Source organism: Myotis davidii, unplaced genomic scaffold (genome assembly GCF_000327345.1).
Source record: "Myotis davidii unplaced genomic scaffold, ASM32734v1 scaffold2121, whole genome shotgun sequence".
Lineage (NCBI taxonomy): Eukaryota > Metazoa > Chordata > Mammalia > Chiroptera > Vespertilionidae > Myotis > Myotis davidii.
The window spans coordinates 78,892-98,192 of record NW_006290856.1 but is presented as its reverse complement, the minus strand read 5'-3'; the positions used below and the strand labels follow the sequence as shown (position 1 = coordinate 98,192).

Here is a 19,301-nt window from a genome sequence, read left to right as displayed (position 1 = left end):
TTTATTCTTCTCTTTTCTGTTATCATTTCACTCATTCTCTTTAATTGTTATACTTGGCTATTTCCCTTCCTTACTCCTCTAGCTATGTAGTTCATATCTCTGCTAGATGCTCTTTTTTTTAAATGCTGCTGGTTTAAGGTTATTCCATTGCTCAGAAATCTTAATTGGCTCCCTTGTTTGCTTTTAAGATAGTTCAGTGGTCAGCAAACTGCAGCTCGGCAAACCGCAGCTTGGGAGCCACATGCGGCTCTTTGGCCCCTTGAGTGTGGCTCTTCCACAAAATACCGGCTCTTCCACAAAATACCGACTTCTGCGCATGGACCATGAAGTTTCAGTCGCATTGTATGTGCGCGCCCGCACGTGGTATTTTGTGGAAGAGCCACACTCAAGGGGCCAAAGAGCCGCATGTGACTCGCGAGCCAAGGTTTGCCAACCACAGAGACAGTTTATATGTTAGTCTGCCCTCATCTCCCATTGTTACTCAAAACAAATGACTCCTGGTTTTATGCTATACTTTTTCAATATACTTTGGTTAAATTTTCTTTCACTCTTACTAGTCTTATCTTGTCGGTTTTTTTCATCCAATCCCATCTCTTCACTAGAACTTTTTCTAAGAGAATGAGCTAAGTGTGTTTGAGATGGTTTGGTTGGAGAGTAGGAATGATAATAATGGTTAGAGATGAAGTTGAGAGGTAGCCAGATTATATTTAGACTTTGTGAATGTAAGAAATATGGTTTTGATTTTTAAGTACAACTGGAAGATATCGTTATGGAGTCTAGTGATCTGATTTACTCTTTAAAAGACTGCTCTGATTGTTTGGAGAATAGAGAAGGTAGGATTGAGATTTAAAAAAAAACAGTTTGGAGTCAGCTAATAGTCTTCTAGGGAAGGGATGAAGAGGGAAGAAGATGGTAAATAGTGAAATTTGGGATTTATTTTGATGCAAGATCAAAGTGGTCTTGCTTGATGGATTAGTTGTGAACAGCTAGGGAAAAGGAGGATTTAAAGATGTATCCTGGCTTTTTGTCTGAATAACTATGGAGATAATGGTGCCCTTTACTGAGCTGTAGGAGGAACAGGCTGTGCCTGTGTGTGTGTGTGTGTGTGTGTGTGTGTGCGCGCGCGTATGCGTGTGTTTTGGAGAGGTGGGGAAAAGAGGAGGTGTCCAAACTCAGGGTAGCTCCTTAGCGAGATACTGAAATCCAGGATTCAGTAATGTTTCAGTGGGTTTTAAAACCAGATAGAAGACATACCAGTGCATGAAAAAATGTGCTCTTAATTTATTTAACAAGTATTTATTGGGTGCCTACTCTGTGCCAAACACTAGTCCACATGCATTAGTATGCATTGGTAAGTAAAATTGACAAAAGATCCACATTTACATTCTAGCAGGAAGAGGTAGTCAGGAAGATAATAAACCTAGTTATTTTTAGTGTATTAGAGGGTGATAATGTAAGAAGAAAAAGAATTAGGGAGAAAGGAGAGGCAGGGGACAGGGCAGATTGTAATGTAGGCCAATCCATCTTGCTAATAAGAAAAGTCTTAATTTAGTTTATGTTCCCACTCCAAGAAAGAATTTAGGTTTTAAAAAGAATTAGGAAAGAGATAAATTTGTGATGTTTTTATTTTCCTTTTTAATTAAATGTGCTTCTTTGCTTGTTGATTTAGTGCTAAGTATGATAGAATAAAACCAATACTTTTTGAATGGAATGAACCTTTATTTTATAAAGCTGCATTAGAGAACAGAAAAAGCTTTTAAGGTTATTTGATTGTAATAACAATTATAAATTATATTAAAAGGCTTGATAGTTCTGAAATGGACCACAGTGAAAATGAGGACTACACAATGTCTTCACCTTTGTCGGGGAAAAAAAGTGACAAGAGAGACGACTCTGATCTTGTAAGGGTGAGCTATTTGGTTTGATTTTATCATGATTATTATTATTATCATTTTACTGTAAATAATAATTTTTACACTGAAACTACTTAACATTACTCTCAAATTTGACATGATTTTCTTTTGTTTGTTTGTTAATCCTTACCCGAGGATATTTTTCCCATTGACATTTAGAGTGAAAGAGGAGGTAGAAAAGGAGTGGGGAGAGGAAAGGGAGAGACATTTAAGAGAGAGTCATCTATGTGAGAGAGACATTTTGATTCATTGCCTCCCACACTCACCCTGACCAGGATGGGAATTGAACCTACAATCTCAGGTATGTTTCAGGATGGAATCCGAGACCCTTTGATGCACAAGCCGAGGCTCTACCATTAAGCAACACCGGCCAGGGTGACATGGTTTCCTTTTAAAGATTTTAATTACAAATTTGAGTTTATGATTATCCTCTACCATGTAATTTAAGTATATTGAGTTTCTTGTGCCTTTTGTTATTCTACTAACTAATCTTCTTTCTTCAGGTCTTGGAACTCTAACATGCTAGTCCAGTTCTTTACTCAGACTGCTGGTTTTTTTGTTTGTTTGCTTGCTTTTTTAAAAAACATAACAAATTTAGAATTAGCCTTAGAGAAAGGAAATAAAATGATGGTATTTAAAGGCTCCCTCATTTTAGTTGATTTCTTGAGCCTTTAATTACTAAATAAACTTCTATAAAGGTCGGAATTGTTACAGTTTTCATATGGTCCTTAATTAGTTTTGAAATCTTAATAGCAATGATAGCTGTTATGATAGATACAATTTATAAATGTCATTTGAAGACAAAGTTAGTAGTTTTGGTGCAGCTACAGAAGGTAGTTATATATTTCAACACAACATGATGGCCTTAATAATAGGGCATATTTTTATTTTCTAGATTAGCTCTAAACTTTTTAAGATAACTGATAGCTTTATCTGTAGCATGTGGATACTTAGCTGGTAAGGTTTATCAGAATAAGTCAGTTAGCCCAAATGAATTGTTGTTATAAAGATTAATATTTTTATTAATGATTACCATAAAATAAAAGTTAATGTGTTTTAATCTACTCAATTAATACAGGTGGAAGGTTATTAGTAAAATAATTACTTTGCTTTCTCTGAAATACAGGGATGGGCAAAAATAGGTTTACAGAAGAAGACAATAATTTATAAATAAATAATAATACAGGAATAAACTCTGTTTTGTGTACTCACAACTGTAAACCTACTTTTGCCCACCCCTGTAGTATTGCCCTGCTTGTCTTTTACTGGTTCAACATTACATAGCCAAGAACTTTTATTTTCAGTTCTTTTAAAAAGTTTCTCCAGTAATTTATTTTGCCAGATTGTTTCTCTTTCCGCTTAAAAAATTGTAATTCTAAAATTCTTACTAAACCATTACTATCTGTCTGTAAATTCTGATTTTTATGGGCTATTTAAAAATTTTGGCCAACCAGAATTAAAATTGATTGCTTAGCCATAAAGGAATGCTGTTACCTGGATTTATAGAAGAAAATCCTTGAATTGGAAAAGGTATTTGTCTTCTAATCCTACTTCTCATTTAGTGCAAAAATTCCTTCATTGTCATTTATGAGAGTTGGTCACCATGTGCTTGGAAATGCCTTAGTGGAGAGCTTATAATTTCTTTCATTTATTGGAAACATCAGCCAGGCCACCCCCATCCACATGCTGCTCTTTCTTATCCCCTCAAATTTGGGAAGCATGGTTTTGATTAATTCTTAATATTTTTGTTATTCTGTAAATCCCACATCTAATTTTACCTTAGGAAGCAATGCAAAAATACAGTCTCTATTTTTCATTGAACAGTTTTGAATTTCTGTCCTTTTGGAATCTATTTGTATAATTATAATAAAGACCTTTGGCTATCCTTTGTGCAACATTGCATTCATTTTTAAAAGTTCTAGAAACTTATTAATCTAGTTTCAACTGAAATATCCTCAGAGAGATGAGAATTATGAGACAGAAGTTTAATTTTAATATCAATAAATCATAGTGAAAGAGTACTGTCTCTCTTGCTATTCCTAGCTTCATATTGATATTAAATTTCAAAAGAATTCTCCATATATATTTATATTCAAAATTATAGTTTTGCAAGTTACATTTTCCTGCTCCTAGCCTTAGTTTTATACTCCGTTTGCTCTTAAAACAATGTAGTGCAAAATGAAAAAGAAATTAGAGAATGTAGGCCATTAGCAAACTAGATTAATTTTAATGGTATTCTCAAGAAAGCAGGCATTGGTTTCATTTTTACCACCAACCTTTTTCAGAGCATAAAGGAATAAAGCCATCCTTTCAGATCTTTGGACATCCAAGTTAATTATAGCATTTAAAATTGGAGATGACACTTTAAATTTTGTTTTAATGTATATTTCTTTTATCTTCCTATCTCTGAGTAACAACAGTTAATTTTTAATTATATAAAAGGAAAAAAGAGAGAACTCATGGGACATAAGACAGTAGTGTGGTGATTGTGGGGGTGGAGGGGAAAGAAGGCATAGAGGGGATAAATGGTGATGGAAAAATTTTTTAAAATTAAAATAAAAACTAAATATATACTAACAAATTAAAACCAATCATTTGTAGGTCATTTTTTCCTTGGAATGTAAGAATAATATAATGCTTAAAAAAATCTCTTAATATGTTATAGCATATTAATAAACAAAATAAGAAAAATGCTAAAAAGAGAATCATAGATCATGCCAAAGAAGACATAAATTTTCACAGATGAACTTTTAATAAACTAATTCCAAAAGGATAAATCCCTAACATGCTAAAAATCTTGTCTATTTAAATTAGTAGTGAATGATTTAGTCAAAGTTATTATTCTTAATGGCAAAATACTTGAAGCATTCTTATGAAAAGTCAGGAACAAAACAAGCAACCTGCTGTCACCACTATTATTTAAAATTGTACTAGAATGTTCATTTCAAGAAGACATGAAATAAAAGTAAAGGTATGACAATGAGTAAGAAGAGAAATTTATTTTTATTTTTGTAATCTTAGAAAAACTAGAGAAGTAATTGAAAAACTAAGAGTTTAGCATGGTGGCCAGGTATCTGTATATATGTATGTACATAACTAACTTCACTCTGTTGGTTTTACTTTCTTTAGGTATACACTGGGGGGAAAGTGGATTGACTTCACCCCAATAACCACTACAATAACCAAATTAGATAGAGAGATGACAGACAGATAGATCTAAATGTGATCTTAAAAAGAAATAGTGAGAGCCTTTGTGGAGAAAATATCAAAAACTGAGAAACATAGAAGACTTGAACAAAGAGAAGAAATATGCTGTTCCTTCATAGAAAAAATGAATTTAAAAAATGATGGTTTTCCCCCAGCCAGTGTAGCTCCATTGGTTGGGCATTGTCCTGAGTACCAAAGGGTTGCCAGTTCAATTCCTGGCCAAGGCACATGCATGCCCAGGTTGCTGGCCCAATCCCTGGTTGGGGGTGTGCAGGAAGAAGTTGATCAATGTTACATTCTCGTATCAATGTTTCTTCATCTCCCTTTAGCTCTCTCTAAAAATCAGTAAACTATTCCTTAAAATAAAATAAAAAATGACAATTTTTTCTAAATTAATATATAATTGGCCCAGCCTGTGTGGCTCAATGGTTGAGCATCAACCTATGAACAATTTGATTCCTGGTCAGGCCACATGCCTGGGCTGGGGGCTTAATCCCCAGTAGGGGACTTGCAGTAGGCAGCCAATCAGTGATTCTCATCATAGATGTTTCTATCTATCTCTCCTGCTCCCTTCCTCTCTGAAATCAATAAAAATATGTATTTAAATTAATATATAACTATAATTCCAGTGTGATTTTAAGTCCTCCATGTGAAAGAATAAATGGATTAAAAAAAGAGGAGTAAATCATAAGATCAACCAAACCAGACACATAGTTATGATTAATAAAATATTGTGCTGCTGTTTTAATACCCCCAAACATTACTTTTTAACACATAATAAAGAATAAAGGAAGCATTACAAATCAGTAATTTTGAAAGAATTGAATGTCTCTTTGGGGGTGGGAATAGGAAAAAGCAGTTTACAACCTCGTCTCATATCCTATTCTAAAACAAGGTAACAAATAATGTCTGACTGGGCTGCCATAACAAAATACTATAAACTGGGTAACATAAAACAATAGAAATTAATTTTCTCACATTTCTGAAAGTTAAGATCAAAGTTCTGACCAATTCAGTTCCTGGCGAGAGCTTTCTTTCGGGTTAGCAGATGGCCACCTTCTTGTTGTGTCTTTACATGATGAAGACATATACTGACAGAGAGCACTCTGTTGTTATCTCATAAGATCACTAATCCCATCATATGGGCCTCAACCCGCATGACCTCATCTCAGCTGAAGTACCTTTTAAGGGCTCTATCTCCAAATACATCACATTAGAGGTTTTGGCTTCAACCAGTGAAGTTTGTAGAGACACAATTCAGTCCATAACAAATAGTTAACAAAATTTTAAAATATGCAGAAGTGGAAAAGACTATAGATTAAAACACTAGGACTCCAGGAAAACAAATGGAAAAGGGTATAATACCAATGACATAATTAGGCAAGTTCACAAATAAGAAATGCACCAACTAATTAAACATTTTAAAATTACAGGTAGATCATTTTTGTTTTCAGTAATTTTCAAGTATGTAACTTGGTACAAACTTTGGAAGTTAACTTATTACTATAAACTTAATATATTTGTGTGTTTTATGTTGTATTTGTGTATATGGAGAGCATTATACATGTTCATACATACTATTCTTCATTGATTTCGAGAATTTTTTGTCTCTATCTGCTGGTGAATGCATAAATTCACCAAATTTAGACTAGGATTTTATTTTAAACTAGAGGCCCAGTGCATGAATTCGTGCACGGGTGGGGTCCCTTGGCCTGGCCGATGATCGGGGCTGATTGGGGCTGGCCGGCGCAGGGGAGGGACCATCGGAGGTTGGCCGGCCACGGGAGGTTGGCTGTGGGAGTGCACTGCCCCACCAGGGGTCAGCTTCTGCATTGAGAGTCTGCCCCCTGGTAGTCAGTGCACATCATAGCAACCAGTAGTTCGGTCACTTAGGCTTTTATGTATATAGATTTGAAAGTCACTGACTTGTAAAATTATTTTTGTTACCTGGGATAAAGCAGTATCTTTGATTCAGAAATGTGTTCAAAATTTAATAAATGTTTAACTTTTATATTTTGCCACTTACGTTTATAAAACAAAAACAGTCCTTTTATGATATGTAAAGCATAATATATAATGTAGGTATTTTATGTCTTACTATATACTGTGTGGTAAAATTAGAATTACTTGAATATCAAAACTGATCCATTATACTTTAATATAGCCATCTATTATTCAAGCATTGAATTAGAATGTTCTTTTTATGTGCCTTTTGTTAAAATTTATAATTTAATAAAATAGTGGTCTTGAGAGGTTTCCATTTGAGGCTTTCTAGCTTAAGTAAAAATAAATGATTACCCGCTAATCCCAGATAATTTTTTAAATTATAAAACTAATAATAAAAGCAAGTAAAGTTGTGGTTCTGATATATTTCAGAACTCTATTCTTTATTTAGGTATATTTTTATGACAAAAGTACGTAATAGATTTTTTTGTTTGTTTCATTCAAAATATGCTTACTAACACTTTTATATTTGAAATTGTGATTTTTATTCCTAGTCTGAATTGGACAAACTTAGAAGCCGGAAAAAAACATCAGCCACCGATTCAGAAGAAAAATTAGGTATGGATGACCTGACTAAGTTGGTACAAGAACAGAAACCTAAAGGCAGTCAGCGTGGACGGAAGAGAGGCCATACAACTTCAGAGTCCGATGAGCCACAATGGCCTGAGGAAAAGAGGCTCAAAGAAGATATGTTAGAAAATGAGGATGAACAGAATAGTCCACCAAAAAAAGGTAAAAGAGGCCGACCACCAAAACCTCTTGTTGGAGGAGGTACAACAAAAGAAGAACCAACAATGAAAACTTCTAAAAAAGGAAGCAAAAAAAAATCTGGACCTTCAGTAGTAGAAGAAGAGGAAGAAGAGGAAAGACAAAGTGGAAACACAGAACAGAAGTCAAAAAGCAAACAGCACCGAACTTCAAAGAGAGCACAACAGAAGTAAGTATGTGTAACTCTAAACTGCATATGTTTAGTTGCTATATTATAAATCATAACTTGATGCTATCCACATTTGGGTCTTCTCCAAAGCAGAGCAGAATCTCCTGAGACTAGTGCACTTGAATCCACACAATCCATACCACAGAAAGGACGAGGAAGACCATCAAAAACGCCATCACCATCACAACAAAAAAAAAATGTGTAAGTTGTAAATAATGTTAAATTTCCAACCAATTTCAAATTATTTTTCAGAAGTTTATAAGTTTTTAAATATACATAAAGATGCATTTAAATGCCATATATTTAGCTCCAACACACTAGGTAAGGTAAAGTTTTTATATACTTACCTAGGTGATTGATATTCCAATTAACCCTCTGGTAACTTTTGTACATTTTTACAGGTGTTAGGCAAATTTTTATGAATACCAAATAGTTTATTATTTCCAATACAGATTTTATGGTACCTAAAGAGGTGTTGATGTATTTTTAAATAATCATAACATATTGACCTGGTTGCCTTATCATTCCATACTACATTTTTTCTTCCTGTCTTTCCTCAGCAACTTTTTAAAAAAAATAGCTTTTATGCTTATGCTTTTATTCTTTGAACTATGTAGGAAAGTAATGGCATTATTTTTTTAAATTACATCCATAGAAATTATCACATGCAGATCTCAAGTTTTTGATGTTTAGATTTTGTTTGTTTTAATGAAATTAATACATCTATATCCAGATAGTTTTGGATGGTCACACAGTCACATGTTTATCTGAGAGTTACAATAACAGATTTGTATCCAAAATTTTAAAGTGATAGGAGTATTTATGCTATAATTTGTAAATTTTGCACTCTTTCTTCTCAGTTATTTAAGTGGAAATAGAATGGCATGTCTTTGTTTAGTGAGGAAATCCCCAGTTTTTCTCAGAGTAATTCTATTATATAACTACATCAGTGGCTTGACTTTTCAGAGTTGCCAGCACACTTTGGTTAAATAGTTATCTTAGAAGTTTTTCCTATTCCTGTGTATTCCACAGGAAGAGGAAAAGTTTCCTGAGTGTCTAGCCAGTACTTCATGCCTTCTTCCATTTGATTTTTCCCTCAGGTAAAAAGTAAAGGTAAGTACATGTTCTTGGCAGCTTCATTATGTTTTGATTCAAGCATGGAAAAGCATTGGTATTAACAAAGGAATTCTTAAGTAATGTTAAATTTCCATGATTAATTTTATAACAAGGAAATGATGGCTCATAACTTTAGTTATATTTGGGCTTAAATTATTATCATGTTCTCTCATAAAACTAAGTTCTCACATGAATGTTCTAAAACAAACAAGTATTTATTTTTAAAAATCAATACAGTCTGGTTGGCATGGCTCAGTGGTTGAGCATTGACCTATGAACCAGGAGGTCATGGTTCGATTCCTTATCAGAGCACATGCCCAGTGGGCTCAGTCCCGTGCGGGGTATGCAGAAGGCAGCCAATCAATGATTCTGTCTCTCTCTCCCTCTCCCTTTCTGAAATCAATAAAAATATATTTTAAAAATTACTAAAAAGAATGTCAGTTTCCAAAAAAAAAAAAATCAATACAGCCCTGGTTGGTGTACTCAGTTGGTTGGAGCACTGTCCCATACATCAGAGGGTATCGGGTTCTATTCCTGGTCGGGACACATACCTGGGTTGTGGGTTAATCCCCAGCCCTGGTCAGGGTGCATGTGAGAGGCAACCAATCAATCTTTCTCTCTTTCTCTTACTATCTCTCTCTGTTTCTCTCTTCCTCTTCCCTTCTCTCTAAAATTCACTGAATATATCCTCAGGTGAGGATTTTTTTAAAAAGTCAGTACAGAAAGAGACTCTTTATTCTGTTTTAACAGCCTATCTTCTCTCCGCTAGGAAGCTCTGTTTTTAGAGCTGTTAAAATAACATTAAATTTGCCTATTTTTCTTCTGACCTCACTGGCCTAGAGGAAAGCAAGAGCCCCAAACTGCTCCCTGTCGCCCCCGAACTCACACCCAGAAGAGGAATCATCTTCCTGGGCCACTGGTGTAGAGGTCCTGGTGTCAAACTGAGTTATGTGGCTCTCGAGGGCCATTTCCTGTATCTTCCCTCAAGCTTGACCAGTGCCATCCCCTCACAGGAGATCTAATATCCCACCCTCCCAACATGCAGGTTCTCCAGGCAGAATGTGGGACAGACTGAGTTGTGTGGCTTTATGACAAAGGACATTTTTCCTCTCGTGCCCAACCGGTGCAGAACCTTCCTTCACACCATCAAATCTTGGTCTGTTTGGGCCTGATAAGTTCTGCTGGCCTCACCCTGACAACTCTCTGAGGTCCTGCCCCACCAAAAGGTCTGTAGGTACTGGGCAAGGGACAGCTAGACTTGGTATGCCTTAGGACAGCGGTTCTCAACCTGTGGGTCACGACCCCTTTGGGGGTTGAATGACCCTTTCACAGGGGGTCGCCTAAGACCATCGGAAAACGCATATATAATTACATATTGTTTTTGTGATTAACCACTATGCTTTAATTATGTTTAATTTGTAACAATGAAAATACATCCTGCATATCAGATATTTACATTACAATTCATAACAGTAGCAAAATTACAGTTATGAAGTAGCAACGAAAATAAGTTTATGGTTGGGGGTCACCACAACATGAGGAACTGTATTAAAGGGTCGCAGCATTAGGAAGGTTGAGAACCACTGCCTTAGGACATTTGCTGAGTGGCCTCAGACGCAGCACTGACTCCAGGTTTGAATCTCTATCAGTCTGGTGAATACCACTCACTTCTACCTGGTCACTCACTAAGAACCTATCTCATGCAACTTGAGTATGGCCATAGGTTCTTTTATTAACTGAGCCTAACAGGTAGGCAACTGTTGGATCTTGGGGTTCCTTGGGCCTTTTCCTGCCCTGCCACCATGTATGATGCTGGTGTAAGCTGACCTTGGTGCACACTTTGGCCCCTCCATGCACTTCCAGGCTTAGAAGAGGTAGCCACAAACTGCATACCATTGTAGTTCCAAACAGGTGGCCCAAGACCAGTGTAAGGCCATATCTGACATTGACCTGCACCAGATTCCTTCCCAAAAGGCCCCAGAACCAACACACCTGGTGGTGTGCTGCAGACCACATCAGAGACAGGACCGAATTAGCTCCACAAGCGGCACAGCCAAAGGAGGATCTCAGTGGGAACTAGAAACTGCTAGGATGAATTCCATATCATGTGGTCATCACCCTCACAATAACGCATATACTGTGGTTGGCATCAATCCTCGCTGTCAGCCAGCCTGAGGGTTGGCCCACACATGAAGGGGCCAACAGCAATCACGACTCGACTACAATAGGAAGCCAGCAGCAATCAAACCTCTACAACACCAACATAATCCACAAAAGAGAGCATCATGCTTTGGTGATAAGGGAGACTGTGTCACTTAGCTCCATAGGACACCTACTACACTAGGCTACCATTACAAGACTGGGAGATATAGCAAATCTAGCTAATACTCAGGTTAAATACAGAGTTGGCCAAAATGCGGAAACAGAAACATGCCCCAAATGAAAAAGTGGGAGAAAGCTCCAGAAAAATAAATAAATGGAGGCAAGCAATCTACCTGACACAGAGCTCTAAACAATGGTTATAAGGGTGCTCAAGGAACTTGGGAGAAGAATAGATGAACTCACTGAAAATTTAAAGACATACAAAGCATAAAAGAGGACATAGAACCCATAAAAAAGAACCAGTCAGAATGGAAGAATACAATATCTAAAATGAAGAATATACTAAAGGAATAAACAATAGGTTGAATGAAGTAGAGGACCAAATCAGTGATTTGGAAAAACAAGGTAACAGAAAACACCCAAACAGAGCAGCAAAAAAAATCTTTTAAAATGAGGATAGTTTAAGGGACCTTTGGGACAACATGAAGCATAACAACATCCACATCATAGGGTTACCAGAAGGAGAAGAGAGGAGAACAAGGGATTGAGAACCTATATAAAGAAATAATGACTGAAAACTTACTTAGCCTGGTGAAGGAAAAAGACACACAAGTCCAAGAAGCTCAGAGAGCCCCAGTCAAGATGAACTCAAAGAGGCTCACACTAAGACATAAATAAAATGGCAAAGGTTAAAGAAAAAGAGAATCTTAAAAGCAGCAAAACAGACCATTACCTACATGGGAGATCCCATAAGATTGTCAACTGATTTCTTGACAGAAACATTTCAGGCCAGACGGTATTGGCACAAAATATTCAAAGTGAAGAAAAGCAAGGACCTACAACCAATACTGTTCTACCCAGCAAGGCTAGCATTTAAAATAGTTAAAGAGTATTCTTTAAGAGAAGAAAGAGAAGCATAGTTATAAAGAATAAAATGGCAATAAATTCTTAATAATCACATTAAATGTAAATGGCTCAAATGTTCCAATTAAAAAACATAGGGTATGATTAGAATAGAAAACATAACTGGATTAGAAAGCATGACTCATATATATGCTATCTACAAGAGACCTATCTTAGAATGAAGGATGCACACAGACTAAAAGTATAAAGATGGACAAAGATGTTTCATGCAAATGAACATGAAAAAAAAAGCTGGGGGAACAATACTTATGTGAGACAAAATAGATTTAAAAAAAGGCTATAGTAAGGCAAAGACTGACACTGCATAATGATAAAGGAGTCTAACATAGAAGCACCTTAAATATGTAAAGCAAATATTGATGGATATAAAAGGAGAGATTGACAGTAATAGTTGTAGTAAGGGACTTTAACACCCCATTGACATCTTCCAGTCAGTAAACAAGGAAACAGCAGCCTTCAATGACACACTAGACCAGGTGGATTTAATTAGTATTTTAGAGCATTTCAACCCAAAGCAGCAGAATATACATTGTTTTCAAGTGCACATGTAAAATTTTGTAGTATAGACCACATATTAAGCCACAAACAAACTCAGTGAATTTAAGAAGATTGAAATGTCAAGCATCTTCTCTGATCCCAATGAAATGAAACTAGAAATCAATTACAAGAAAAAACTGGAAAACACACAACATGGAGTCAAAATAACATATTGATAAACAATGAGTGGGTTAACAATGAGATCAAGGAAGAAATCAAAAAGTGTCGTGAGAAGTGAAAATGGGAATACTAGGTGTACCAATTAATGCAGTTTTTTTCAATAGATGGAGTTACGCATATGTTGATATATATGCAATTTGATATGTATGCTATTTTGTTGTATTGACAGCAAGCTTCAAAACTTCATATGTCAAATTTGCTGAAGGTATTAACATCATAGATATTTTTATGCTTAAAAATGTCAAATTTCGTGCCAAAAAAAGAGCATTTGCAGGATGTTTTAATTCATTACTTTATTTTGAAGAAAAAGTTATATACTTCGGGAAGCTTATGGTGAACATGCTCCATCTCAAGATACTTATGAACACTGGTTTAAATGCTTTAAAAGTGAGATTTCTATGTGAAAGACAAAGAATGTCCAGGTCAACCAAAAAAGTTTGAAGACCAACTGTTACAAGCATTATTGGATGAAGATGCGTGTCAAACTCAAAAACAACCTACAGAAAGATTAAACGTTGCTCAGCAAAGAATTTACGATTGTGTGCAAGCAATGGGAAAGATTTCGAAGGAAAATGGGTGCCAAATCAACTGAACGAAAGACAAATGGAAAACCTAAAAGTCATCAGTAAAATGTTGCTTCAGCTGCACAAAAGAAAGTCTTTTTTGCATCGAATTGTGACTGACAATGAAAAGTGGATTTATTTTGGGAATCCCAAATGCACAAAATCATGGGTTGATCCAGGTCAACCATCAACATCGACTGCAAGGCCAAATGTTTGGGAAAGAAGACAATGCTCTGCGTTTGGTGGGATCAGGAAGGTGTGGTGTATTATGAGCTTCTAAAACCAGGTGAAACTGTTAATACTGATCGCTACCAACAACAAATAATCAATTTGAACCACGCTTTGATCGTGAAATGACCAGAATGGGCCAGAAGACATGGCAAAGTAATTTTGCTTCATGATGACGCACCATCACTTCAAAACCAGTTAAAGACACGTTAAAAGATGTTGCCTGGGAAGTATTAACCCACCCGCTATCTTCACCAGACCTTGCTCCTTCAGATTGCCACTTATTCCAATCGATGGCACATGCACTTTCTAAGCAGCACTTCAAAACATACAAAGGAGTAGAAAATTGGGTCTCTGAATGGTTTGCCTCAAAACAAGAAAAGTTCTATTGGGACGGTATCCACAAGTTACCTGAAAGATGGGGGAAATGTGTAGCTAGCGATGGACATTACTTTGAATAAAGCACTTTTGATGTTTCTCTTGAAATTATCGTGTTTTCTTTGATTACAAAATCCGCCATTATTTAACTGGTACACCTATTACAACAACTGGAAATCTAGTGGGACAACAGTGCAGTTCTACAAGGGAAATTCATAGCCTTACAAGCCTACCTCAAGAAACAAAAAAAAAACATCAAATAAACTATCTCACTTTTCACTAAAAAGGAACTAGAAAAGGTAAACCAACAAAGTCCAAAGTGAGTAGCAGGAAGGAACTAATAAAAATCAGAATGGAAATATAATTAGAAAACAATACAAAAGATCAATGAAACTACACTGGTTCTTTGTAAAGATTGGTAAACCCTCAACCAGAGTTATCATGAAAAAAAGACAAAGAACCCAAATAAAATCAGAAATGAAAGAGGAGAATTAAAAATGGACACAAATTCAAAAGATTATAAGAAAATATTATGAATAACTATAAATCTACAAATTGGACCATCCGGAAGAAATTTATAAGTTCCTAGAAGTTTACAGTCTTTTAAAATGGAATCAGGAAGGAACAAAATCTGAACAGACTGATTATAACTAATGAAATAGAAGCAGTAGTAAAAAAACAAAAAAACAACTTCCAACAAACAACAGTCCTGAACTGGATGGCTTCACAGGTGAATTTTATCAGACATTCAAAGACGAATTAATACCTATTCTTCTGAAACTATTCCAGAAAATTCAAGAGGAGGGAAGATTCCCAAGCTCATTTTACGAAGCCATATTATCCTAATTTTAAAGCCAGATAAATACACTACAAAGAACGAAAATTAAAGCAATATCTATAGATGCTAAAATTACTTCAACAAAATATTAACAAACCAAGTTCAGCATTGCCTTAAAAGGATAATAACGTTTTGGTCAAGTGGCATTTATTCTTGGGATGCAAGGTTGATACAACATCTGCAAATCAATTAAGGTGATACACCACATAAACAAAATGAAGGATAAAAATCATATGCTGAAAAAGCATTTGTTGTAATCCAGCATCTGTTTATTATTTAGAAAAAACTCAGCAAAGTGGGAATAGAAGCAACATACTCAGCTTTGAAGGTGACAAACCCACAGCCAACATTATACTGAACAAGGGAAAATTAAAAGTGTTTCCCTTAAGATCAGGAAACAAGACAGGGCTATCCACTTTTCACCATTCTTCTTCAACAGTATGAACAGTCATAAAAACAGATGTGTATAGATGAATGGAACAGAATAGAGAACCCAGAAATAAGCCCATGCCTGCATGGTCAATTAATATTTGACAGAGGAAGCAAGAACATACAATGGGATAAAGACAATCTATTCAATAAATCGTGTTGGGAAAATTGGAGAGGTACTTGCAAAAAATGAACCTAGACATCCACCTTACATCGTATACAAGAATAAACTCAAAATAGATTAAAGATTTAAAAGTAAGATTGGAAACCATAAAATAGAAGACAATATAAGCAGTAAAATCTTGGATATTTATCTTAGGAACTAGAGGCCCAGTGCACAAATTTGTGCATGGGTGGGGTCCCCCTGGGTGGCCTGCAGGGATTGGGCTCCAACGCTGCCTGCAGCTCCTACCTGGCACTCCCGCTCATCCCGGCCCCACTATGCCTGCCACAGGCTCGCGCCCAATCAGTCCCAATTGGAAGAGGCTCATGCTGCTGCAGCAGAGCTCACCAGCCATGAGCCCTGCATCTGGTGCTCTCCCAAGGTGAGTGGCCTGCGGGATCGGGCTGACCGGCCCTTGGACATCCCCCAAGGGGTCCCGTATTGCAAGAGGGTGCAGGCCAGGCTGAGGGACCCCACCAGTCCATGATCAAGCTGGGGAAGAACCGTGGGAGGTTCCGGGGCATGTCTGGCCTATCTCGCTCAGTCTGATCAGCCGGACCCCAGCAGCAAGCTAGGCTACCAGCTGGAGCATCTGCCCCCTTGTCAGTGCACGTCATAGCGACTGGTCAACCGGTCGACTGTCTGCCCCTTGGTAGTCAGTGCACATCATAGTGAGCGGTTGAGCAGCCTTAACATATCATTAGCATATTACCCTTTAATTATATAGGATAATTTTTTCTGATATAGCTCCTTGGCAAGGGAAACAAATGGGACTGCATAAAACTAAAAAGGTTTTGCATATCAAAGTAACCATCAACAAAATGAAAAGACAACCTACTGAATGGGAGGTCATTTTTGCCAATAAGACATCTGATAAGGGGTTAATATCCAAAATGTAATAAAGAAATTATAAAACTCAACATCCAGAAATCAAACAATCCAATTGAAAAATGGTCAAAATACCTGAATAGACAGTTCTGTAAAGTTGACATACAGATGGCCAATGGACACGTGAAAATACATGCAATGTCACAAATCATTAGAGAAATGCAAATTAAAGAGAGTGAGATATCACCTCACACCTATCATCAGTAAGTCAACAAACAAGTGTTGGCAAGGATGTGGAGAAAAGGAAATCTTCATGCACTGCTGGTGGAAATGCAGATTGATGCAGCCACTATTGAAAACAGTATGGAGTGTACTCAAAAAATTAAATGTGAAACTGCCTTATAACCGAGGAATTCCACTTCTGGGTTTTTGTTCAAAAAAACCCAAAGCACTAATTCAAAAGAATGTATGCACCCATAAGTTTATTATAGCATTATTTACAATAGCCGGGATATGGGAGCAACCCAAATGCCCGTGAAAAGATGAGTGGGTAAAGAACATGTGATACAAATACACAATGGAACATTACTGTGAAGAAGAACAAAATCTTACCATTTGCGACAGCATGAATGGACCTAAAGGGTAATTATGCTCAGTGAAATAATTCAGAGAAATACCATATGATTTCACTTACATGTGGAAACCAAAGAGCAAATGAAAAAAGAAAGTGAAACATTCATAGATACAGAGATCAGACTAGTGGTTGTCAGTGGAGAGAGGGATTGGGGGAGGGGGGCGGGGGGAAGAGGTGTGGGAAGGTTGAAGAGATTAAGAAGTACAAATTGGTAGTTTCAGAATTGTCACAGGGATGTAAAATACAGCATAGGGAATGTAGTCAATAATGTATTAGGGGGGAAATTTTGTAAAGCATAGGATTGTCTAATCACTATGCTGTACACCTGAAACCAATATAAAATAATACTGTAGTTAAACTGGAATGGAAAATTTTAAATAAATAAAATATTTTAAAATGCTTGGTTTTAGCATGGATTGAACAATACATCTTTTGGTGTTTTTTGTTTTTTGTTTTTAATGTATTGATTTTAGAGAGAAAGGAGAGGGAGAGAGAGGAAGGATAGAGAGAAACATCGATTTGTTGTTCCACTTACTTATGCAGTTATTGGTTGATTCTTATATGTGCCCTGACTAGGGATGGGACCCACAACCTTGGTGCATTGGGCAGATTCTCTAACCAACTGAGCTACCCAGCCAGGGCTGAACAATACATCTTTTGGATTGCTTATAGAAGTGGTAACATAATATTCTTAATTTAAAAAAAAAATTCTCAATAGGGATACATTTTATTAAATGGTGGTATCTTATATATTTTTGATTACCTTGTATGTTTTAGAGAATACTAATTGCTAGGCAATATAATAGCACAAAACACATTCTTGTCCTCCTGAAACTTAACCATGTAAATGGGCATGTAGTTGTAAAATAATCACATGTAAATATGAATTCTAATTTTTTATATGTGCACTGCAGGAAAAACTTAGGCTGCTATAAGAATGTAATGGGAGAGCTGGGAAATCAGGAAAATTTTCTCTTGAGAAAGTGTAAAGTTGATTCCTTGAGAATAGTAGTAATTAGACTGATAGAGTTCAGGGAAAAGAACATTTTAGGTGGCGGGATCACTGTATTTGAAGTTTATGAAGTGGGGAAAAATATTGTCAAAATTGAAAGATGGCAAGAGTTGGCTGGGTTGTAGTTGTGAGGAATTGGGGAGTGGAAGGAGATTCGAAAGGAGAGAAGTAGGCAAGAATTGTTTGCAAGGCCTTATGTACCATGTTAAGAGATAGTTATCCTGGGGAGTGATATCAGCTGTGTTTACTTTTTTAAAAGATTACTTTGTTGGTTAAAGTTCCATACTAATCAGGGCGAGGGGGGAGGGGTGAAGGAGGGATTAGGTATTGGAATCCAGGGACTCCTACTGAGATAGACTAGTAAGCCAGGACTAGGGAAACTAAGAAAAATAGTTATACATCAATTTGCAGCCGTCTAGTATATCCTGTCTATCTTCTCTAAACCAAGGACACTTAAGAGTAAATGGTTTAGCCCTGGCCAGTGTAGTTCAAGTTAGAGTTTAGACTACAGCTCCCAAGAGCCTCAATTTCGATTCTTGGTCAAGGGCACATACCTGGGTTACAGATTCAATTCCCAGCACGGCCTGAGGCAACCAATCACGTTGATGTTTCTCTTGCTCCCCGCTTTCTTTCTCCCCTCCCTCCTTCCCTTGTACTCTCTAAAAATCAATGGAAAAAATATCCTTGGGTGAGGATTAACAACAAAAAAAGAGTAAATGGTTTATACTTTTCTCCAACCAGAGGGTAAATAGCTTAAATCACCCTACTGGAAGATAGATAGCAGAAATCCAATTATAGCCATTGGCCAATCATACCCAAGGATAGGTAAAGTTAAGAGAATAAATCTCATTTTAGTACATCCCCAAAAAAATTTTTTAAAAAAGATTACTTTGTTAAGAGAAGAACCAAGAGATGAGAATATTTGGAAATATGTAGTAGCATTAGAAGTGGAGTGAAGTGAATGGGTTTGAGGTTTCCTTATAAATTGAATCTTTAGGGCCAGATAAAGAGTGGTATACTATTATGGAAGACTCTGGATTTTCTGCTTTGAGCAGCTCAGTATATATAAATTCCTTTCACTATTTGGG

The 19,301-nt window shown here is 36.4% G+C and overlaps 1 protein-coding gene across 1 annotated transcript in view; it reads left to right on the top strand.

Annotated features, from left to right (window-relative positions):
- PDS5B (PDS5 cohesin associated factor B) overlaps positions 1-19,301 on the top strand; it is a 67,640-nt gene that overhangs the window by 42,857 nt on the left and 5,482 nt on the right. Inside the window, exons 13-15 of the mRNA XM_015564110.1 lie at positions 1,802-1,901; positions 7,619-8,061; positions 8,155-8,262. Coding sequence (XP_015419596.1) covers positions 1,802-1,901; positions 7,619-8,061; positions 8,155-8,262 — 651 coding nt within the window. The remainder of the gene's footprint in view (positions 1-1,801; positions 1,902-7,618; positions 8,062-8,154; positions 8,263-19,301) is intronic.